Below are 18,114 nucleotides of genomic sequence, written 5' to 3'. Positions count from 1 at the left end.
TTATCAGGTTATAAACTCCATGGAGGTCTAACTTTGTGAAGACCATGGATGAGCTAAGTCATTGAAAGAACTCCCTGATAGAGAACAGGGGTTACCAATTCTGTTTGATAACCTTGTTTAGCTCGCTGTATTCGAAACAGGGCCATAGAGATCTATCCTCCTTTACAAAGAAGATCCGTGCCCCAGCCAGAGATATGGATGGATGGATGAAATCCTTCTGAAGACTCTTTTGAAGGTAGCTTCAGAAAGAGAGTAGGTGTAACCAAAAGAGATCTCCGCTTCCAGATAAAGATCAATGGAGCAGTCATAAGTGGATGGGGTGGCAAGGTGTACACATTCTGCTTATAAATTCTTGGTATTTAGCAGGTATCACCGAGGTGGCATGAAGGGATGTGGATGGTACAGAGATTCCCTGTGAAATAATGGCCTCCGTTTTTCTGAGGAGGCAGAGTGAGTACAGAGGACTTCTGGCCCAGGGCTGTGTTTTGGGAGACAAGATTGCTGACAATGCAGGGAGCTGAAATGTACTGCACCTGCTTGCCAATGGATATGTGGATTGTAGGTGGCGACCCAGAGCATGCCGAGGATAATCTGAGAGTGTGGTGCTCAGATGAGCCCAAACTGGAGGATAGTAACCTGCAAGGGGGCAGTCTGGTGGGTAACCAGGCCGTACAAGAGATGTGTCCCTTCGATGTACTCCACCAAGTATGGAGAGCTTTCACACTGGATGGGCATCGCATGTGCTCATGCAAAGTCCAAGTCCATGAAATTACTGAAGGCACTCAAATCCACCAGCGCTTCCAGGTGGACCTCAGACATGGTGGGGTGTCAGAGTTGGAGGGAGAGTCGGAAATGTGTCAGGTTCTGGTTAGCTGTTGCCAGAGTACTGGCAGACAAATATCAATATCGAGTACTCGGGGGAGGGGAAGAACATCAGCCCAGATGCCTCCGTTGGAGCTGAGACATGGTATTTGCTGGGGCAGAACAGCCCAATGCGAAGTGTCCTGGTTCTCTGCAGTACAGGCATAAGCCTGCCATTTTTGCTGTCTTTTTTTTCTTCAGCCTTGGAAAGGGAGGACTGGGCATGGCCAGTTTGCATGGGGTCAGTCTGTGGGGGCAAAGCCAGTGGTTAGCAAACTGGGGTTAGGGAAACCACCGGGCCACAAGAGGCTGAGCTTCACTCTTAGCAGTGCTCCGTCAGACGGTTATCACTCTTAATGCACAGTTTGATTATATTGGCCAGGCCAGGCAAGGACTCCATCTGTGCCAGCTCATCTTCGGTTGAGGTAACACTGCAAGCCTCTTTCCATTCAGTGTCTGCTACCAGGCCCTGAAATTCTATGGCAAATTTGGCAACCAATCATCCCCTCTGACGCAATACTTGAAGCACAGCCTCTGCTGTGCATATGTGATTTGGGTCATCAATGATTACCACCATGGTTTTCACAAAGTTTTCAAATGGACCCAAGAACGGGCTAGATTTTTCCATGAGCCGGGAAGCCCAGGCCAGGACCTCCTCAGTCAGCAAGCTGATGATAAATTCTACTTGGGCTTGGTCAGTGCTCTTGGTTGCAACAGAAACAGAAGCCAGCACAGATTCAGAAATCCACAGAATTTGCTAAAGTCACTGTTGAATTTATCCGGCAGTGGAATCTTTGGTTCATGGGGAGCAGGGGACGGAGCTGCAAGTTGTGCAGCTTGTGCTTGCAAGGCCACATTCTATGCCTGCAAAGCAGCAATCTGAGCCTGCAGGCTGCACTGCACCCACTATCTGCAATAGGAAAACATTTGTCATGGTGGGATCTAAGCCAGAGAGAACTGAACCCCTTTTCCTCTGATGGGTTCCTCTTGGTGGACTGATCAAACAGTTAGGGACTGGGAAATAGACAGTAAAGACTGGTTGTTGCAACAAGAGTCAGGCCTAGTGGTTGGAGCAGGAGTCAGGCCAGGAATTGGAGCTGAGGGTCAGAGCCAGATTACCTGGAGCGAGGCGAGGCTGAGTCCATGGCAGGAGCAGGGCCGGATCTGAGTTTGGAACAAGGTTGGGAACAAGGTGGCTCAGGAGCAATCACAGCCGTGAGTGAATGCATTGAGCAGCTAGTGCCCTGCTGCTGCTGCTGGTGGTCTTAAGAGCATGTCTGCTGGTATCCTCAGCCAATCGGGTGGTTTGGCCAATCAGGAAGCTCTGTTGGGGCCCAGCTGCACTGGTTAGACTGCCTAGGAGTTAAGCTGGCAGGTGAGCAGGCTGGGATTCCTTATTCCTGACAGGAGCCGAGAGCCGGTAGATGAAATTCTGGTCCCATGGAAATCGGTGGCAAAACTGCCATTGATTTCAGTAGGGCTGGGAGTTCATTCCATGTGTTCTAATCCCAGCTTTACCCTTTCCATGTTGTGTGGCTTTAGGCAACTTACTCTCTTCCTTCCTGTTTTCCTCATCTGTAAAATGGGTGAGTAATACATCCCTGTGAGGTAGGTGTGTAAGGATTATTACCTAGTTAGTGGTTATAAAGTGTTTTTAAAACATAAAATGCTATGTATTAGTAAGCATTAAGTAAAAAATAGTTGCACAAAATACAAAGATATACAACTTTTCATGAGCTCAAGAATAATCTAATTTGAATTGCAGCCTGGTACAAGACAGGCTGCCACCTGCATGTGTTGAGTAAGGTGTCTTAAAAGATAAAGAATCTGATTCCTGCTTAATTATAGGTATTACACAAGCTTCTCTCCAGTCTGCCACTACCTTCCCTGTTTCCAAAAGATTTGCGATATGTCTGAAGAACGTTAATATTTGCCATTTCCTTTGGAGTTTTGGTCTTGATAAGCATGTGACTGTAAAGTATTTTTTTTTACTCTTTGGATGTTTGATTTTGTTTTAATTACCTATTTAGCATGATCCTGATTTCCTTCAGCATTGTATCTGCTTCCTCTGGAAAACGTGTGTCTACTTCTGGCTCTCATCTTTTGTGAACAATAAGGCAATTAATTCATTAAATTTTTAGCAGAATTTAGTACTTCTGTCAAATTCCCCTAATGCTATCTCTTGGAGGCCCTAATGCCTTCTTCACTGACCTCTTGTTCCTGATGTACTTAGAATTGCTCTTCCATTAATTTATCTTAACTTCTTATTAAAAGTTTCTTGTATTCTCTACCTCCATTTTTCCTCTCTCCCCTAATTTCACTTTGTAATCCTCTTTTGAACTTGATGTTGTGTATCTCCTACTTCGTGTCTCTTCCTTTAGTCTTGATTTTATTTTATACCACCATGTTCATTCATGTTAGCATTTTTCTTCTAATCTTACTGTGCTTATCACTAGATGGCAGGCATACATTAATATATTTTTGAAAAATTTCTCCTCTGGTCTTTCCTTTTTTTATTGGATCCCATTTCACCCAGCCTTTTCCCATATTCTTCCAAAATTTGTTATTCTGTTTTTATCATGTCCTTTTATTACTCAGAAGTCAATGACTCCTCTTCTTTTCCCTTTGAGGTCTGATGGCCAAACTCCCATTGACTTCACAGAGAGAAGAATTGGGTCCCTGCTTCCTTCCTTTACATAACATGCCATAAACTGTTCTTATCACAGTGTCTATAAATGTGTTATTCAGTTTGTTCCTTCTGTTTAATGTGTCCCAGTTTGTTTAGATTATTGATATACAGGAGTGTCTCATTGTTACTGCTCTGTTCTTTTCACAACTCTATTTTGATTTGTTACATGAATTCCTCATCCCTTTAATCATTCAGATCAGATGCTCTTTGGCAAATTCTTACCAGTCACTTCCTGCCTTTATCGTATTTATATTCAAGCCATAATTTATTCTGCTCCTTTCCTTTTATTCCTTCAGGATTTTTTATCTCAGTTACATAGGAAATTAATCTGGGCACATGCTTTGAAATTAATCTGGGCACATGCCGCTTGTGTATGATTCTTTTTCAGATGATCAGATTTATTTGCCCATAAATAATAGACTTCTTGATTGAAACAGTGTAATTTTAAATAAAATGGGCCTGTTCTCAATGAGGAGTCCTCAACTCTAGGATGTACTTCCCTACTTGGTCTGTCAGAGCCTGGATTTTATGACTTTTAGAGCATAATCTGTGTTTTTTCCACACTTTGCTCAGGATGGCAGTGGATGGTTGAGTGTTTTTTGTAGTTGGGAGAGTCCTTTGACATTGAGTCGTTCTGTAAAGGTTTTTATTTAATTATTATAAACTCTTCTGTCCGTTCCTCTGTTTTCCATTTGTTGACAGAATTGAAGGCCATAGGTTTCAGATGAAATATTGTTTTTTTAATATATTTCAGTACAAAAAAGTTTTCATTGGCTTTTTTCCTTGTACTTGTCAGTCCTTCTGTTTTTTTATAAATAAGAAAAAATATTTGTTCTCCTCAGGTCTTTTTGTCATTGGTTTATTGTGACTGACAATTTTGGATGATGTCCCTGATAGACAAGTGCCATTTGTATCTTCTTTTTTTCCCCTTCAGCTTTAGTGGTCATAGAAAGGTGCTTCAAAGTCTTTCTGCTGGGGGAGGCCTCTTGTCCTCAAACAAATGTAGAGGGGGTTTGGCTCTCCCTGTTTGGATGCCAGAACTTCATCAAATTTCCCAAGAGAAGCACAAGAAATCCTCAGATTAGAGGATAATACTGAGTTCTTGGTTCCTGCTTTTATAAAGAAGCACATGCATCATTGTTTGTTTTACTTTAGCTGTGGTTACATATATAAATCAAATACTGAGTGGAATTGATACATCCAGGACTGTTCTTCTGAATCCTCTCTCCCTTTCAGCAGCACCGCTCTGTATATGTTAAAGTGAAACAATGATAAAACACCTCTTGAGTCCACAGTAGTGTCAATGTCGCACCTTCTGAGGTGAACATTATAGCCTGGTATGAAAAAGAAATGGTAACAATGAAAGGTATAATTTAGGAGCCAAGTTTTTCTGATTTTATACACTATCAGCTAATGGTTAGTAATAGCTACTGTATAAAAAGATGCATCACTATATAAATATAAGATGACATTTTAGATGAGAAACACTATTTGCATAGGACATTGTGGGAGCATGGAGTGTCTTGATTTCCAGACCTGTGCCCTACCCATTTTGACCACACCACCTTGCTAGGAAAGCAGTGTACTATAAAGATGAATTGATCAGCTATAGTCCATTTCCTTAAATCCCGATACTTATAATGGAAGCTGGAAAAATGACAGTGGCTGTTACCTTCAAAACTAAAGCCTAGCAAGTAATCACAGTCTTTGAGGAATCTATTTAATGAAAGACAGCACAGCAACACAATTGCAAATGCAGAGATTAGTTGACTCTACAAAAGAAGCTAACATGTTATATATATCACACCTAGAAATGGAGAGAAAATAACAGAGGAGACTACATAAAAAATTGCAAGAATTCTGGCATCAAGAAAGACACAAGAAATTATAATAGGAGAGCTACAAAGAACATGACTGTGAATAAAGCTCTGTTGGTTTCATACACGCTGTTGGGTTCTAAATTAGCTAGCAACTCTCAGGAAAAAGATCTAGGGGTTACTGTAGACAGTTCAATGAAGATGTCTGCTCAATGTGCAGTCACAGTGAAAAAGACTAATAGGATTCTAGGTTGTATTAAAGAGAGGATAGAAAATAATAGATAATATTATAATGGTCTTGTATAAATCAATGATCTGTCCACACTTTGTGTGCTTTGTTTGGTTTTGGTCATCTGACCTCAAAAAGGATGTTGCTGAACTTAAAAGGCCTGGGAAAGGACAGCTAAGATTCGAAGAGGTTTCAATAGGTTTATGTGGATATGAGATGAGATTTAAAAGTTTTGAACTGTTTAAGAGGAGAATATGAAGAAACATGATAGCATACAAAATAATGAATGGATTGGTAAAAACTGAGCAGGCGTCCCTCTTCAGCTAGTGCCATGACAGAAGAACAAGAGGACACTCAATGAAATTGGTTGGCAGCAAATTTAAAATTAATAGAAGGAAAGATTTCTTTACACAGTTGGTGGTAAATCTGTGGAATTCACTGCCATGGGAAAATCATTGAAGCAAACAGTTTAGGACCCATTTTTAAGGACCCACTGAATAGCTACATGAACAGCTGTCATATAAGCAGCTATACTAACCTAGGAAATATGGTGGAAAATGTTTAAAGGGAAATCCTCCTGTTTCAGGACCTAAGCTAATCACCTGCAGGGTTTGGAAGGAGTTCCCCTGGTCACTGCTTGCACAATGATCCAGATGCATTTTGAAACATCAAATGTTGACTGGTACTTGAAGCAGATACTGCATTTGATGAAGCAATGGTCTCCTTGGACCTGGCAAATCCTATATTTCTGTGTACTGCAAAATATTGCATCTGCTGAGGTGTTGCTTAACACAGTAGAGGGCAGTCATGAGATAGCATCATCTGCATTACCATTTAACTTTAATTCATAGATAACGTGGATGTTCAGCCTTTCTGGAGTTTAATTAAGTCATTTTCATTGTCATTTGATGGCTTTTAGATTATAGATATGCTGCTTTGCAAACTAAAGGATTTTTCCAAATTACCAAAATGTCCCCATATGCTTCAGAACTATCTATCTGAATTCAGGCTCAGCACCTCAGACTAAAGGCTACCAGACATAAAGGCTTATCCACTAAGGCCTTCTCCCCCTACACAGCTGTCACTCGCATTTGTTTCAACCCTAGCAGTTGTGGGTTCTGAACACAGGCTGTTAACCCCATGATGAAACATTTCAGCTTGGATCAGCCCTTTGGCCCTGGCACATTGCCTGCATGCTTCATTTAAGGTGTTATTTAGTTCTGTTCACACTTTCGCTACTTTTAATTTTTTTGCTTTATCTCTTCATTTTTTTTTCCAGGTGTTTCACTGTGTGCATTTTGAGTGTCCAGCACAAAACAATGCCCACAAGGAAGAGGGTAATGAGGAAGTGGTGACAACAGAACTGGGCACTGGCACACAACAGATTGTTTCTCGCCCAGTTCGAGCCTCAAGCACCAGTTCTCTGCACTCCCTCACTGGATCCACCTCACGTACACATGCTCACCAACCATAAAGGAGAGTGGAACGGAGCTTTTGCAGTCTCCATGATGCTATATGAAATTATTCACAACCTTCTTGTACAGGCACCTTTTTTCTTGTTCTCTCAGTGAACAAAGGGGACCATGCCTGGCAGCTGGAAATGTTGAAATGGAAAAGGCTTTCCAAGGACACAAAGGGGCTGCTTCACTCTCTTCAATTTGTTCAAATCAGGCTGGTCTCCGGGGGGATAAAATAGGTCTTCAGTCTATATCAAGTCCCCCATTAACACCCTACCTCTCTAATCTAACCAAGGAAAGGAGAATGGAAGGAAATAAAAGGCAGAGTCACATTGGAATACAAAAATGGCATATGAACAGTAGACTGGAAGGAATATAAATTAATTATTTGTTACCTTAAGGCACCTATTAGGAAATAGAATGTTTATCTTTATGGCATCACTATGGAAAATAGATTGTTTTTATTTTTTTAAATTATTCTTAATCCATATTACTTTGTAAATTATAAGCTGTTTTCTAAATCATTTTGACTCGGTGTCCGACTTTTCCCTTATTTTCGGCTGTAGTACATACAGTACAATAGTTTAGGGAAGTAACAGACATGTATATCACCTGGTCTGACAAGGAAAAAACCCTCATGATAAAAACAAATCAATTTATGGATGCTGTATTTAATTCTGACTTTACTTGAATTGTTGAGTTACAAAATTGTCATTTTTTATCTATGTTCCAAGTTGGAAATTCCTAGTCAAGCTTCCAACTTGACAAGCAGATAACTGTCTGCTTAATTTAAAGATGATTCTTCAAGTTTTACTTAAATTTCTACAAAAATTATTGTAATTTTTCAAATTTGTTGTTTGTGTTTAGAAAAGCAGAATTACAGCTGACCGTTGACATGCTGCTGATCAGACTCAGCAATACAAAAATGAGAATTTGCAGTCAAAAAATTTTTAAAGAAAATAATAGACTACAGTGTTCAACTAGGGATTTAAAAGCCACTGATAAGCTTTTCTCATAATCTTCATGGAAAAAAATTAATTTAACTATTGTGGTTTGATCTGACTCTTTATTGGTTCTTGCTTTAGTAACTTACATCTCAGTGTTAACTCTCCTTTGTAACTTGATCAGATTATCTGCTTTTTTTCTTATCTTGAGCATTTTCACATTGTGATCATCAGGATTCTCTAATCTCCAGTACATGTGATTTAGCAAAAGCTCCGCATCTCACTGAGCTTGCCAGTGTGGGAAGAAGAGGTTCTGTTTTTACACACAATATTGATGTCATTTGGCAAAAATAAATAGGAAAGATTGATATTTCTCCAGAAGTACCTGACCTTTGGAGCATCTACTGTCCAAGTTTATCGACCTGGATTTTTTTTTCTGTTGGTCTAACATACCTTTGCCAGAGCAAAACAAGATGACAAGTCAGAGTTAGTCAAGTCAAATATGATTTTCCTCTGCTTGAACATAATGATATAATGAGTTATATATCAATCTGTCACACTGCTTAACCTGAAAGAATTTCTTTCTGAATACCAGTTGGGCTAAAAGCATGAAGGAACAGATAGCATGGTGGCTACAAAACAGCAGAGACTTGACAGAGAAGAAAAGAAACACTTCCTCTTTCTGATATATTTCCTGTAAAGTTGAATAACTTTGGCAATCTTATCTTTTTTTCCTTATCACCAGACCCATCTTCAGTCTTTCTCATGTTAGCCCCTGTATTCCCTCCCCAAACCTTTTGCCCCCATTGCCTGAATCAAGATGGTTGTCATTGGAGATGCATGGACATTACATGATACATTTTATTAAGTGTCATGGCTACCCCTCACAGTGCTTAGTAGTGCTTCTGTTAGTCTTAAAGGTGCCACAGGACCCTCTAGTGCTTAGTAGAGGTTCTCTGCATATAGAATGTTGCTCATGAGCCATCAACTAGCACTGGCTGCTGATTACCACATTTGTTTAGCAACTCTTAGCATAGTGGAAGTCAGACTAAGTATTGGGTACAGAGCCCTTTGATTAACTTTAAGTACAGAGGTAGAAAATTTTAGACTAAACTTTTCTTTAAAAAGAAACAAACAAAAACCCCATGACAATTGTAATCTTTGCTAGACCTTTTGAGTTGCATGGAGCCTGTCTTGTCTTTCTTGGGTTGATCCTTCAGCATCAGAGTTGGTGACATTGGCAAGAGACTACAAATAAATTTACAACTAATTTCACCATTCTCAGACGGCAAATAAACAAATTACATCATTTTCCAGTTTTGTTAGCTCTAATTGCCACCATTGTAGGGAGTGTTGTAACATAAGAATGAAATAGATCTGTATCAATTGTCCCTGGGTTTAGACTCTCTCAGGCAAAGTGCAGGATTTTGAATGTATACTTCCCAGACATGGACAATTATTTTGTAGAATACAGCTGAGCCAAAAAAAAAGACTCTTTAGAAGCCATCAGTCTACACCCCTCCTGTCATTCTCTCTGATCTTGCCCTCTAAGGCTTCATAGATCAAAGACATCTATATAGTCTAGATTTCTTGTTACATCTACTAGCCATCCAGGCCTCTATTCACCCCAGTTCTGGGACATGAAGAATTTGAAAGATTAACCTATAGCAGAGTACATGTGCGAGATTCTCAAAGCACAGAGCAACAGGACCTGTAGAACTTCAAATATCCAAGAAAAGTATATGTCAGCCACAGCTGAGGTAAATTATCATATCCTTCCTCACAAACAAATAGGAATTTTTTAACATTATGATTCCCAGTCACATCATGCCTCTTTCACACACCTGTTAGTCACCTCTGACAATTATTTGTGCTTTGAACCTGTCTCTGAAGTAAGTCATTGTGTCTGTGTCGGCACAGAATTTTCAAACCTTTATAAGCCAAAATAACCCCACTTTCCATTTTGTGGTTTGAATCTTTTAGTCTTGTATAACAAGAATAATGTTAATGCTTTGGGAGTTGTATGTTATTGATCATCTCATTTTTGCTCAGTCTTTAAAACCCCCATAAAATCTACTTAATGCCTGGTATGCTCTTCTGCCATGAACGTTCTCTTTTAATATAATGTGCCAGTGGTGAGGTAGGAGGAGGGCATCACACAGAATTAATTTATATTTTGGTATAAATGTCCTCAGCTTTTTCCAGTTTTTTTTTTATATTTAGTTTTTATATATAGTTTAGTTTTTCTTCATTATGGGATTGCTGCTTAACTGAATTCTGGTTATTCATGTATGATTTTTGTCAACCCTGCTCTGAGTTTTTAGCTTGTTTCCTGATGGAAATAACTAAAAGCATAGTTGAGCTGCCAAGATGTACCATTAAAAAGTGTGTCACTTCAGGATGATGGGATATATACAGTTACTCTGAACTATATAGCATACATGTATGTTTTATCTGTGACTGAGATAAAACAGGACTGACCAGATGTTCTCTTGTCTCCTGTCAGACAATAAGAGTTTTGTTGTTATATCTCTATGCTAATAGCATTTGTTTATATTCTCATTATAGAGACATTGTTTCTATTTAGCACTTAAATGGACTTTGACATTAAAAATGATAAACTCCACCCTCAGATTTTCCCTATTCTTTTTCATTTCCTCTGTTTTCTCCCAATGCTAGCTTCAGTTTAGACTAGCGTCAAGCTCATGTGGTGCTCAGCAGAGTTACCTTTAAAGTTTCCTTTTTTAATTAAGTGTCTCTTTCTTCCAAATATATTAAAAACACTTTTATTCCCAGAAATGTCTGGCATCAAACCAAACCATATTTTCAGCAAGAGTAGGCTGTATTTGTAAAACTGATTTCTCTGGGAAAATGAGTTTTTGAATTGAGCAAAAATTGCTCAGCTCTGTGTTCCAAACCATTGTCAAGCAACCCTACAAACAAGCTCCTGAAAGATCAGTTTAGACTTTCTTTAATTTTAAAAAGCAACAAAAAAATAATTTTGTCTTTCTCTAGCAAAGGAAACTAGTGTATCACTGAAATAAGCAAGTATTTTTATTTTTCCATGGAGGGACATTTGATAATGCAGAGGCACAGTTTCCCATTTCATGAGACTTCATTTAAGAAGTTCCTTTTGACAATGAAGCAATGTGGTAAAAAGCAAAGAAAATTAAATTTGTTTTCTTCCAGGTATTTGAAGTGTGTACTTTTTATTTTTATGTTATCTTCTGCAAAAGTGACATGTTCAGTTTGAACTATAACAAAACAAGTGAATCCAAGGCCGATGTGAGACGTTTAGCAGAGAGGTGAAATTAGCCTTTTTCATGTAGAGGGAACTTGGTGCTTCAGTGCAGTTGGCTTCCTCTGGAGCTCCATTTATTTCTCTTTCTTTAGAAATCAATTCTGCAGGTTTGTCCTGACTACAACTCCCACTGGAGTTCAATGCTTATTAGTGCTGTGTAAAATTCTAATGCAGTTAATATATCTTCACCTTAATGTATTTTGATTATTATAACATTAAATTAGAGAATTTTCTGTATGGTATCTGCCCACTGTCAGCCACTCTTCTGACGGCCGGGGCTCCTGCTGTCAGCCATGCATGGGACTGAGGGCCAGGGCTCCCACTGTCAGCGCCCATCTGATGGCCAGGTTCCACTGTCAGACCCACACATGGCTAGGCTCCTGCTGTCAGCTGCCATACTGACAAAATTGCAGTGGAAGCCTAATATTGCAGAATCCACAATTTCTGCAATATCGCAAGTTAAGTAGGGCCTTAGTCATGATGTTGGTAATTCAATACTGTAGGTATATGAAACTGATTTTTCAGGGTTTCTTCAATTGACAAAATATGAAGTTTTACTATCTACAGATCATTTAACAATATTATGCATAGCCAGAGTCAATGAAGAGACTAGAAGGTAAAGTTACTAGAGTTTATTATTGCATTGTTAGATAGAGCTACTAGTTCTGTTTGACCAAAATGTATGGTATGCCCACCCAAGAATATAGAATATGGAATCAGAGACTAGACTAACTCAGTTATTGAACTTTTCTGGCAAATGGGACTTTTGTAATTATTTTCCTTTTAGGAAGTATTTGTTGTCTTTATATAAGTTTTGCAAGGTGCTCAGATACCATTGGGGTAAAAATACACTTTTAGGTAGATATAGTAGTGATTGTGGTAGCCTTTGGGAAACATCAAAGCCAATAAAAACAACAATCTTGTGCATTCATGAAGTCAAATTAGCTGCCATGGTGCAAGGACATATTTTAGAAATATTAATTTACAGGTTCCAGAGTCTAGGGCCTGATTACCCACTGCCTCCCAATTGTGTATCTATTAATGATTTATTTAAGCTACAGTCTTGATCTTGTAGGTTAATTGATTGCCTGCTCATTTGAGTTAACTAATAGAATTGTAAAGTGCAGTGGTGGTGTAGCCATGGTAGTCCTGGGATATTAGAGAGACAAGATGAATGTGGTAATATCTTTTACTGGACCAACTTCTGTTGGTGAAAGAGACAAGCTTTCGAGCTTCACAGCACTCTTCTTCACGTAGAGCTCTGTGTAGCTCAAAAACTTGTCTCTTTCACCAACAGAAGTTGGTCCAGTAAAAGATATTACCTCACCCACCTTGTCTAGACAATTGTAAAAGTTAATCTAGACACTCCAAAAACCTGTGTTCTAAGAGACAAATGCTTGTTTCTGGTCCCGATCTCTGTGTATCCTAAAGCGGGGGGGATGGACACACTAGACAAGCATTAAAATTTTGTAAGCGAACTTAGACTAATAAGTAAATTGATGAACGTGAATTACAACAGGATCAGGTACTCTGGTCTAAACGAGGCCTTGCACCTGTGCAAGTGGGCATAAAATGCTACTATTGTGATTTGATAGCATATTACACCCTTTTTATGGTCACTTAAAACTGATGTACACAAGGTGTGAAACAATGAACATTCAGTCCCGGGGTGTTCATGCTGTGCCCAGTTGAGGGATGTTTGTAATTTGGCTGTAAGTAACATGCATAAAATAGGGCAAATTGCATATATCCATCTTCAAGACAATAGTGCAGTCCACAGAGACTACAGGTCCCACTTGGCTCCCTTGTATGCTGTGACCTGTTGTGTCCCTGGAGTGAACGTCCATATTAAAAATTCGGGTGTTTGTGGAAGTGTGCAGGCTGTGCTTTAGCCAGCTCTCCTACACATGATTTTTGTGAGTGCCATTTGGAAATCCACAAGCACTCATTAGAAAGCTTTGACTGATGAGAGTAGGAGTTGTTCCCACATCTCACGGCAAAATTGGGTCCTTTGTTTTAGATTTAAGATCCTTCAATAGCAGTTTAAACTTTTGAAATTGCCATGTAGCTTATCTTAGACAAAGGGAATCCAAGATGACAACTGTGATACATGGCATTCTCATGGGGGAAACTGAAAATTCCTGCCATTTTCCCATAGGATGGCTACAATTTACAGCTGATGGAAGTTCAGTTACACATCACTTATGTTTAGTTACTCATGCATTTTATTACTGTAACATATATGAATGGTGGCAGTAACTGAATAACAAACCTTACTCAGAGTAATAATACCCTGCTGGCATTAGTCATTATTAGCGAAAACAGAGAATTATCTCTTCCCCCACCTCCTCACCCCCAGTCTAATAGAATGATAATTATAATTTTTTTCAGAGCATTGAGCTGTATCCCTTACACAAGTGTGCTGGGAATTGCAGTTCAGACTGCATCAGGTAAACCACTAAAATCCTAATATAGGGAGTAAACAGGAGCCGCCCCGCACTGTTACTACAGGCCCTGAACTGTAGTAGAGGCAATGGAAGTACTGTGGGATTGCGTTGTTGGTACAATATATAAACTAACAATGTATCCCCAGAACTTTCACTAGAACTATTTCCTTATTGATCACCTCAGTCCATCCATTATTTGTGTGCAGTCCCAATGAATCAAACCCCAGTTAACAGAAGGTAAGCTTGTTTCCCAGGATTTTCAGTGCTGTCCAGTGAGTAATGAAAGCTTGCAGAAACATCAGCAACACTCTATGGTATGTTTCTGTGAGGGTTCTGGGGCATATACAGAACTGACTTAAATATCCTATCAAACAAAATGCTGTTTATCTGAAGGTGTCAAATGTCTCCTGAAACCTTTGGATAGGTGGGGTTGTACTGTACTTATTCAGACCAGTGCCTACACCTTGAGGCCATGTGCTATGTAATCTGACTCAATAACAATTATTGCAGTTTCTCCCTAAACAAACACTAGTAAACTTACACACCTACAAGGAAGTGCAGTAGTTCTTTTTCTTGGTAATATTTTGAGACTATACAAATATCTGTAGTCTCTGTGTGATGCAGGTGATTTATGATAAATACCTAGCATGTACATACCTTTATGTGTATAGAGAGATGGTATAAAGAGTTCCCCTTCAATTAATATTCTCCTTTTATGAAAACATTTAGATATTGTGCTTCCCTTGAAGAACAGTCAGCCACTAAAACTGTTGTCTGGCACCTTCTACGTATGTTTATTGCTCTTTGTTTAATTCAGCTGCTAAATTCGTCACAGGAATTTCTCATAGGAATTTGACACATAGAAACTACACTTTCAAAGGAATCACAAATGGCTTCATTACTACGGTGTTGAAGCAGGTTCCTTCTGCTTTCTACTTTTTGGGACGATGTGGTGCAAGAGGAAAATATAGATGTGACCTGGAAAAAATAGGATTATTATTAAAAGTGGGCAGAGATGCAGCCTAGGGTGCAAAGGGAGCTTCCAGTAACAGAGTAAAGCTAGATGCTGGTAGGAGGACTGGGAAATCCAAAACTTCATAATCTGATACAGAGAATTGATAAAATTCTGCTTTGACATTTGTGTTTGTCCACTTGTACTCATTATATAACAAAGACTTTATTAACATTTCCTAATTTGGGACTATTGTACAGATAAAATGCAATTTACAGGCATTAGAAGGTAAACATTTTAAATGTTACGAAGAGATATTATATCACAAGAGTATGGGGTGTAACCTGGTTAAGAGTCAAAGTATACCAATCTTATATTAGAGAGTGTTCTCATAATGAGCCATCTGATGATGAGATTGTAGCGTAGTTGCAGACATGCACATATATACTTTCTATAGCTTAGAAAGTGTATGTAGATGTTTCATAAGTCCATGTCACCACAATCCTGAAATTCATTTCAGAGTCTGGTTTTTACATATATTCTCGTTCATATTCTTTTCTTTTAATTTCAAGAATCTTATCATCAAGATTTTGTTGCAGAAAGGATTGTAACAAAAGTGAACATAAAGCCATGGAGAATACACTGTAAGGAACAATGCAGAAATAGTTTCTAGGGAAAAGGTTCAGTGGGGATGCCCCAGGCCTACCAGCTCCTCTTTTTTTCTCTACTCACTGCTCCTGTTCGTTTTCTCATTTCTGCACCTAACATATATTTTTCTGAATGATGAACTAAAGGGACTTAGCTTTTCACCTCTCTGCCCCATACCTGAGTAAAGTATACAAATCCCAATTCATTAGAATCCAAACTTATAATGGTGGTTTTGTGCATTAACCGTCCTTTGCCATCTTTCCCCCTTTACCAGATTTCTTGAGAATAGGCTTCCATAGCTTGGTTCTAAACTACCTCACACCCTGTTGTGAACAGAGATGCGCTGAAGCTAAAATACTTGCTCTGTGATGGAGCTGTTGGGTGCTCTTAAAATGCCCATATAGATGTAGCTATACGAGCCTAACATGCAGTGATTTCATTTTTGGGAATACTGCCCCCAGAAAGAGGTATTTACTGGATGAACTCAGAGCCACACCCATTCAGTCCCATACTTGTCCCTCATTCCAAGTGGAACCTTAAGGACATCGCTTCTGACAATGGAATATGCGAAGCAAAACACTTGCCATATCAAATCTCCTCTCTGTGTTTGAAGGAACATGACATTTTCTGCAATGGACTATTGTAGCCCATCGTTAACTGTAAAACCCTTATAAAAATTGCTGCATCAGCCCTTGATGTCTGGCTGTGAGAAGGAGCTGTGCAATTGTGGTGATCTGTGCTGATCATGTAAGAGTAATTCCATCCACAGCATGCTTTGATGACCTTGGTGACATATTTTATACTGCAATTTATGTGCATTGCTAACCATTTTGACTAATTAGATTTGAGGTAGAGCCCCAGTCCCAGATTGTACTGCAGTTATGCAATCAATAACTTTGGGAATTGTCTGGTCTTGTAAGTTATGCATTGATCAAGGCAGCAAACTTCTTTAGTACTGATTTCCTTGCTGCTTTGGGAACTCTTCACCAGCAGATATGTACGTTACCAAACAAACATTTTGTAACGTGGAATTTTCTGTGAACATTTACATCCTTGTACGTTGTCTCCCAGAAAGTGTGTGTATTAGTAATGAAGGATTTTAGAATTGTAAAACTGGTATAAGACAATCCAAGCATGCTCCAGAATGTCTTGTATTGAAAGAGGATGAAAAAGCTGATTACCTGAGGATTTTGGAGAGCTAGCTCTGGATTTCTTTTTTTTTTTTTTTTTTTTAAGAGTTTCAAAGAGGAGCAAAACTCCTCAGAGTGAATGCCAGACCAGACAATGCTCAAAGCAAATGTAAAGTTGAAACTGTTATGCTTTGTATTTATTTTTTAGTTTGTTTCCTTTAAAATATATATGTTAAACAAGAAAAAAATATATATATTTACAGTGTTGAAAACTAGAAGTGCACCTCTACAAGGTGATGTGAATGTGATTTTAGGAATAAAGTGATCTTTTGTGCTTAATCTCTCGTCTGGAGTTTTCGTGAAAATAATGACCAGTTTTGACAAATAGCATCTGGTGCTATTACATGTTATGTCTGTGAATGGAGGTAGTCAGGCAGAGATGGGCAGAATTCCAAATTAATGGCAAGGCCCATTTTGGCATATAACACAAAATACAAGTATTCTGTTATCGAAATGTGAATCTCTGCAGCCAATGGGAATGTTGAGTTCAACAGCTGTAGTACACAGTCTCAGTGCACTTTTGCTTTTACTACCAGAACATACCATTGTAGTCTCTGGAGGGAAAATGTGTGAGAACAATGCAAAAGAAATTGGGATTATGTTCTATATCTTATGAAAGAATATTCTATATTTTACCAAAAAAGCGAACCTTTTCAAATATGGGTACCTAATGTTGGACTTAAATAAAAATGGTTTGCTTTTTCAGAGGTGACAGTTATCCTGGAACTCCGTGAAAGTTGTTGGGTTTTCAGAACTTCTGAAAAATCAGGCCAGTTTAATCTGCAGCCCTAAACAGGGCTTTAAATGCCTAACTTTAGCAACCCCAGGTATAAAAATTCTGGTTTGTGTGCTTTGAATGGATTTCAAAGAGCCCTTCGTCTGGTAGCAACTAATGCTCTAGCATCAGTGATTAATTCCATGTATCTTACAACTGTGGTGGCTCTCTGTGTATGGAGAACTCAGAGTTTTACTGGTTGTGGGGTGCTTTGCTAGTTTTTTGTCTTCTCTTCTCGTACACAAATGTGCAAACCCTGTTGCCTAGATAGTGCAGGGCTCAGATTGAGGGGGAAAAATAAGTGATGTTACTCTCCCAAAATCTGCACACAACCAGGGCTCCACCAACTTATGACACCAAATTGAGACCCGACAGTAAATGGTGCAAATCCATAGTATGATCAGCACTCTTCTTGATATTTACATTGTTAGGTTTTAAATTCAGAGTAAACATAACATGGACATTAGTAGGCCAGTTCACACCTCTCAGATGTATTGTTGCAGGAAGATATCATTGCATCTGCTTTCATTTTATTTTGTTTGTGGTTTTTTTGTTTTGTTTTGTTTTAAGATCAGTTTTGCAATCTCATGTGCTTCTTTTAAAGGTGAAAGCTTATATTTTGGCGCACAAGATACCAGTTACCCGGCTCACTGAACTGTGGCAAACTGACCTATTTTGATTCCTGGCACACTGATGTTATGACACTTGACTGCTGGAATGGTATCTGTCTAATGCAGGATTGGCTAAATACAGGCCACAGAGTTCCACCATATGATCTGAATCACATCCCAATGCAATCATAAG

At 39.0% G+C, this 18,114-nt stretch overlaps 1 protein-coding gene across 1 annotated transcript in view; it reads left to right on the top strand.

Annotated features, from left to right (window-relative positions):
- BTBD9 (BTB domain containing 9) overlaps positions 1-7,070 on the top strand; it is a 288,922-nt gene extending 281,852 nt beyond the window's left edge. Inside the window, exon 11 of the mRNA XM_065401988.1 lies at positions 6,876-7,070. Within this exon, the coding sequence (XP_065258060.1) occupies positions 6,876-7,070 (195 nt within the window). The remainder of the gene's footprint in view (positions 1-6,875) is intronic.
- The last annotated feature ends 11,044 nt before the right edge of the window (positions 7,071-18,114 follow it).

Source organism: Emys orbicularis, chromosome 3 (assembly GCF_028017835.1).
Source record: "Emys orbicularis isolate rEmyOrb1 chromosome 3, rEmyOrb1.hap1, whole genome shotgun sequence".
Lineage (NCBI taxonomy): Eukaryota > Metazoa > Chordata > Testudines > Emydidae > Emys > Emys orbicularis.
The sequence above is the reverse complement of the archived record's forward strand: the minus strand, read 5'-3'. Positions and strand labels throughout refer to the sequence as shown.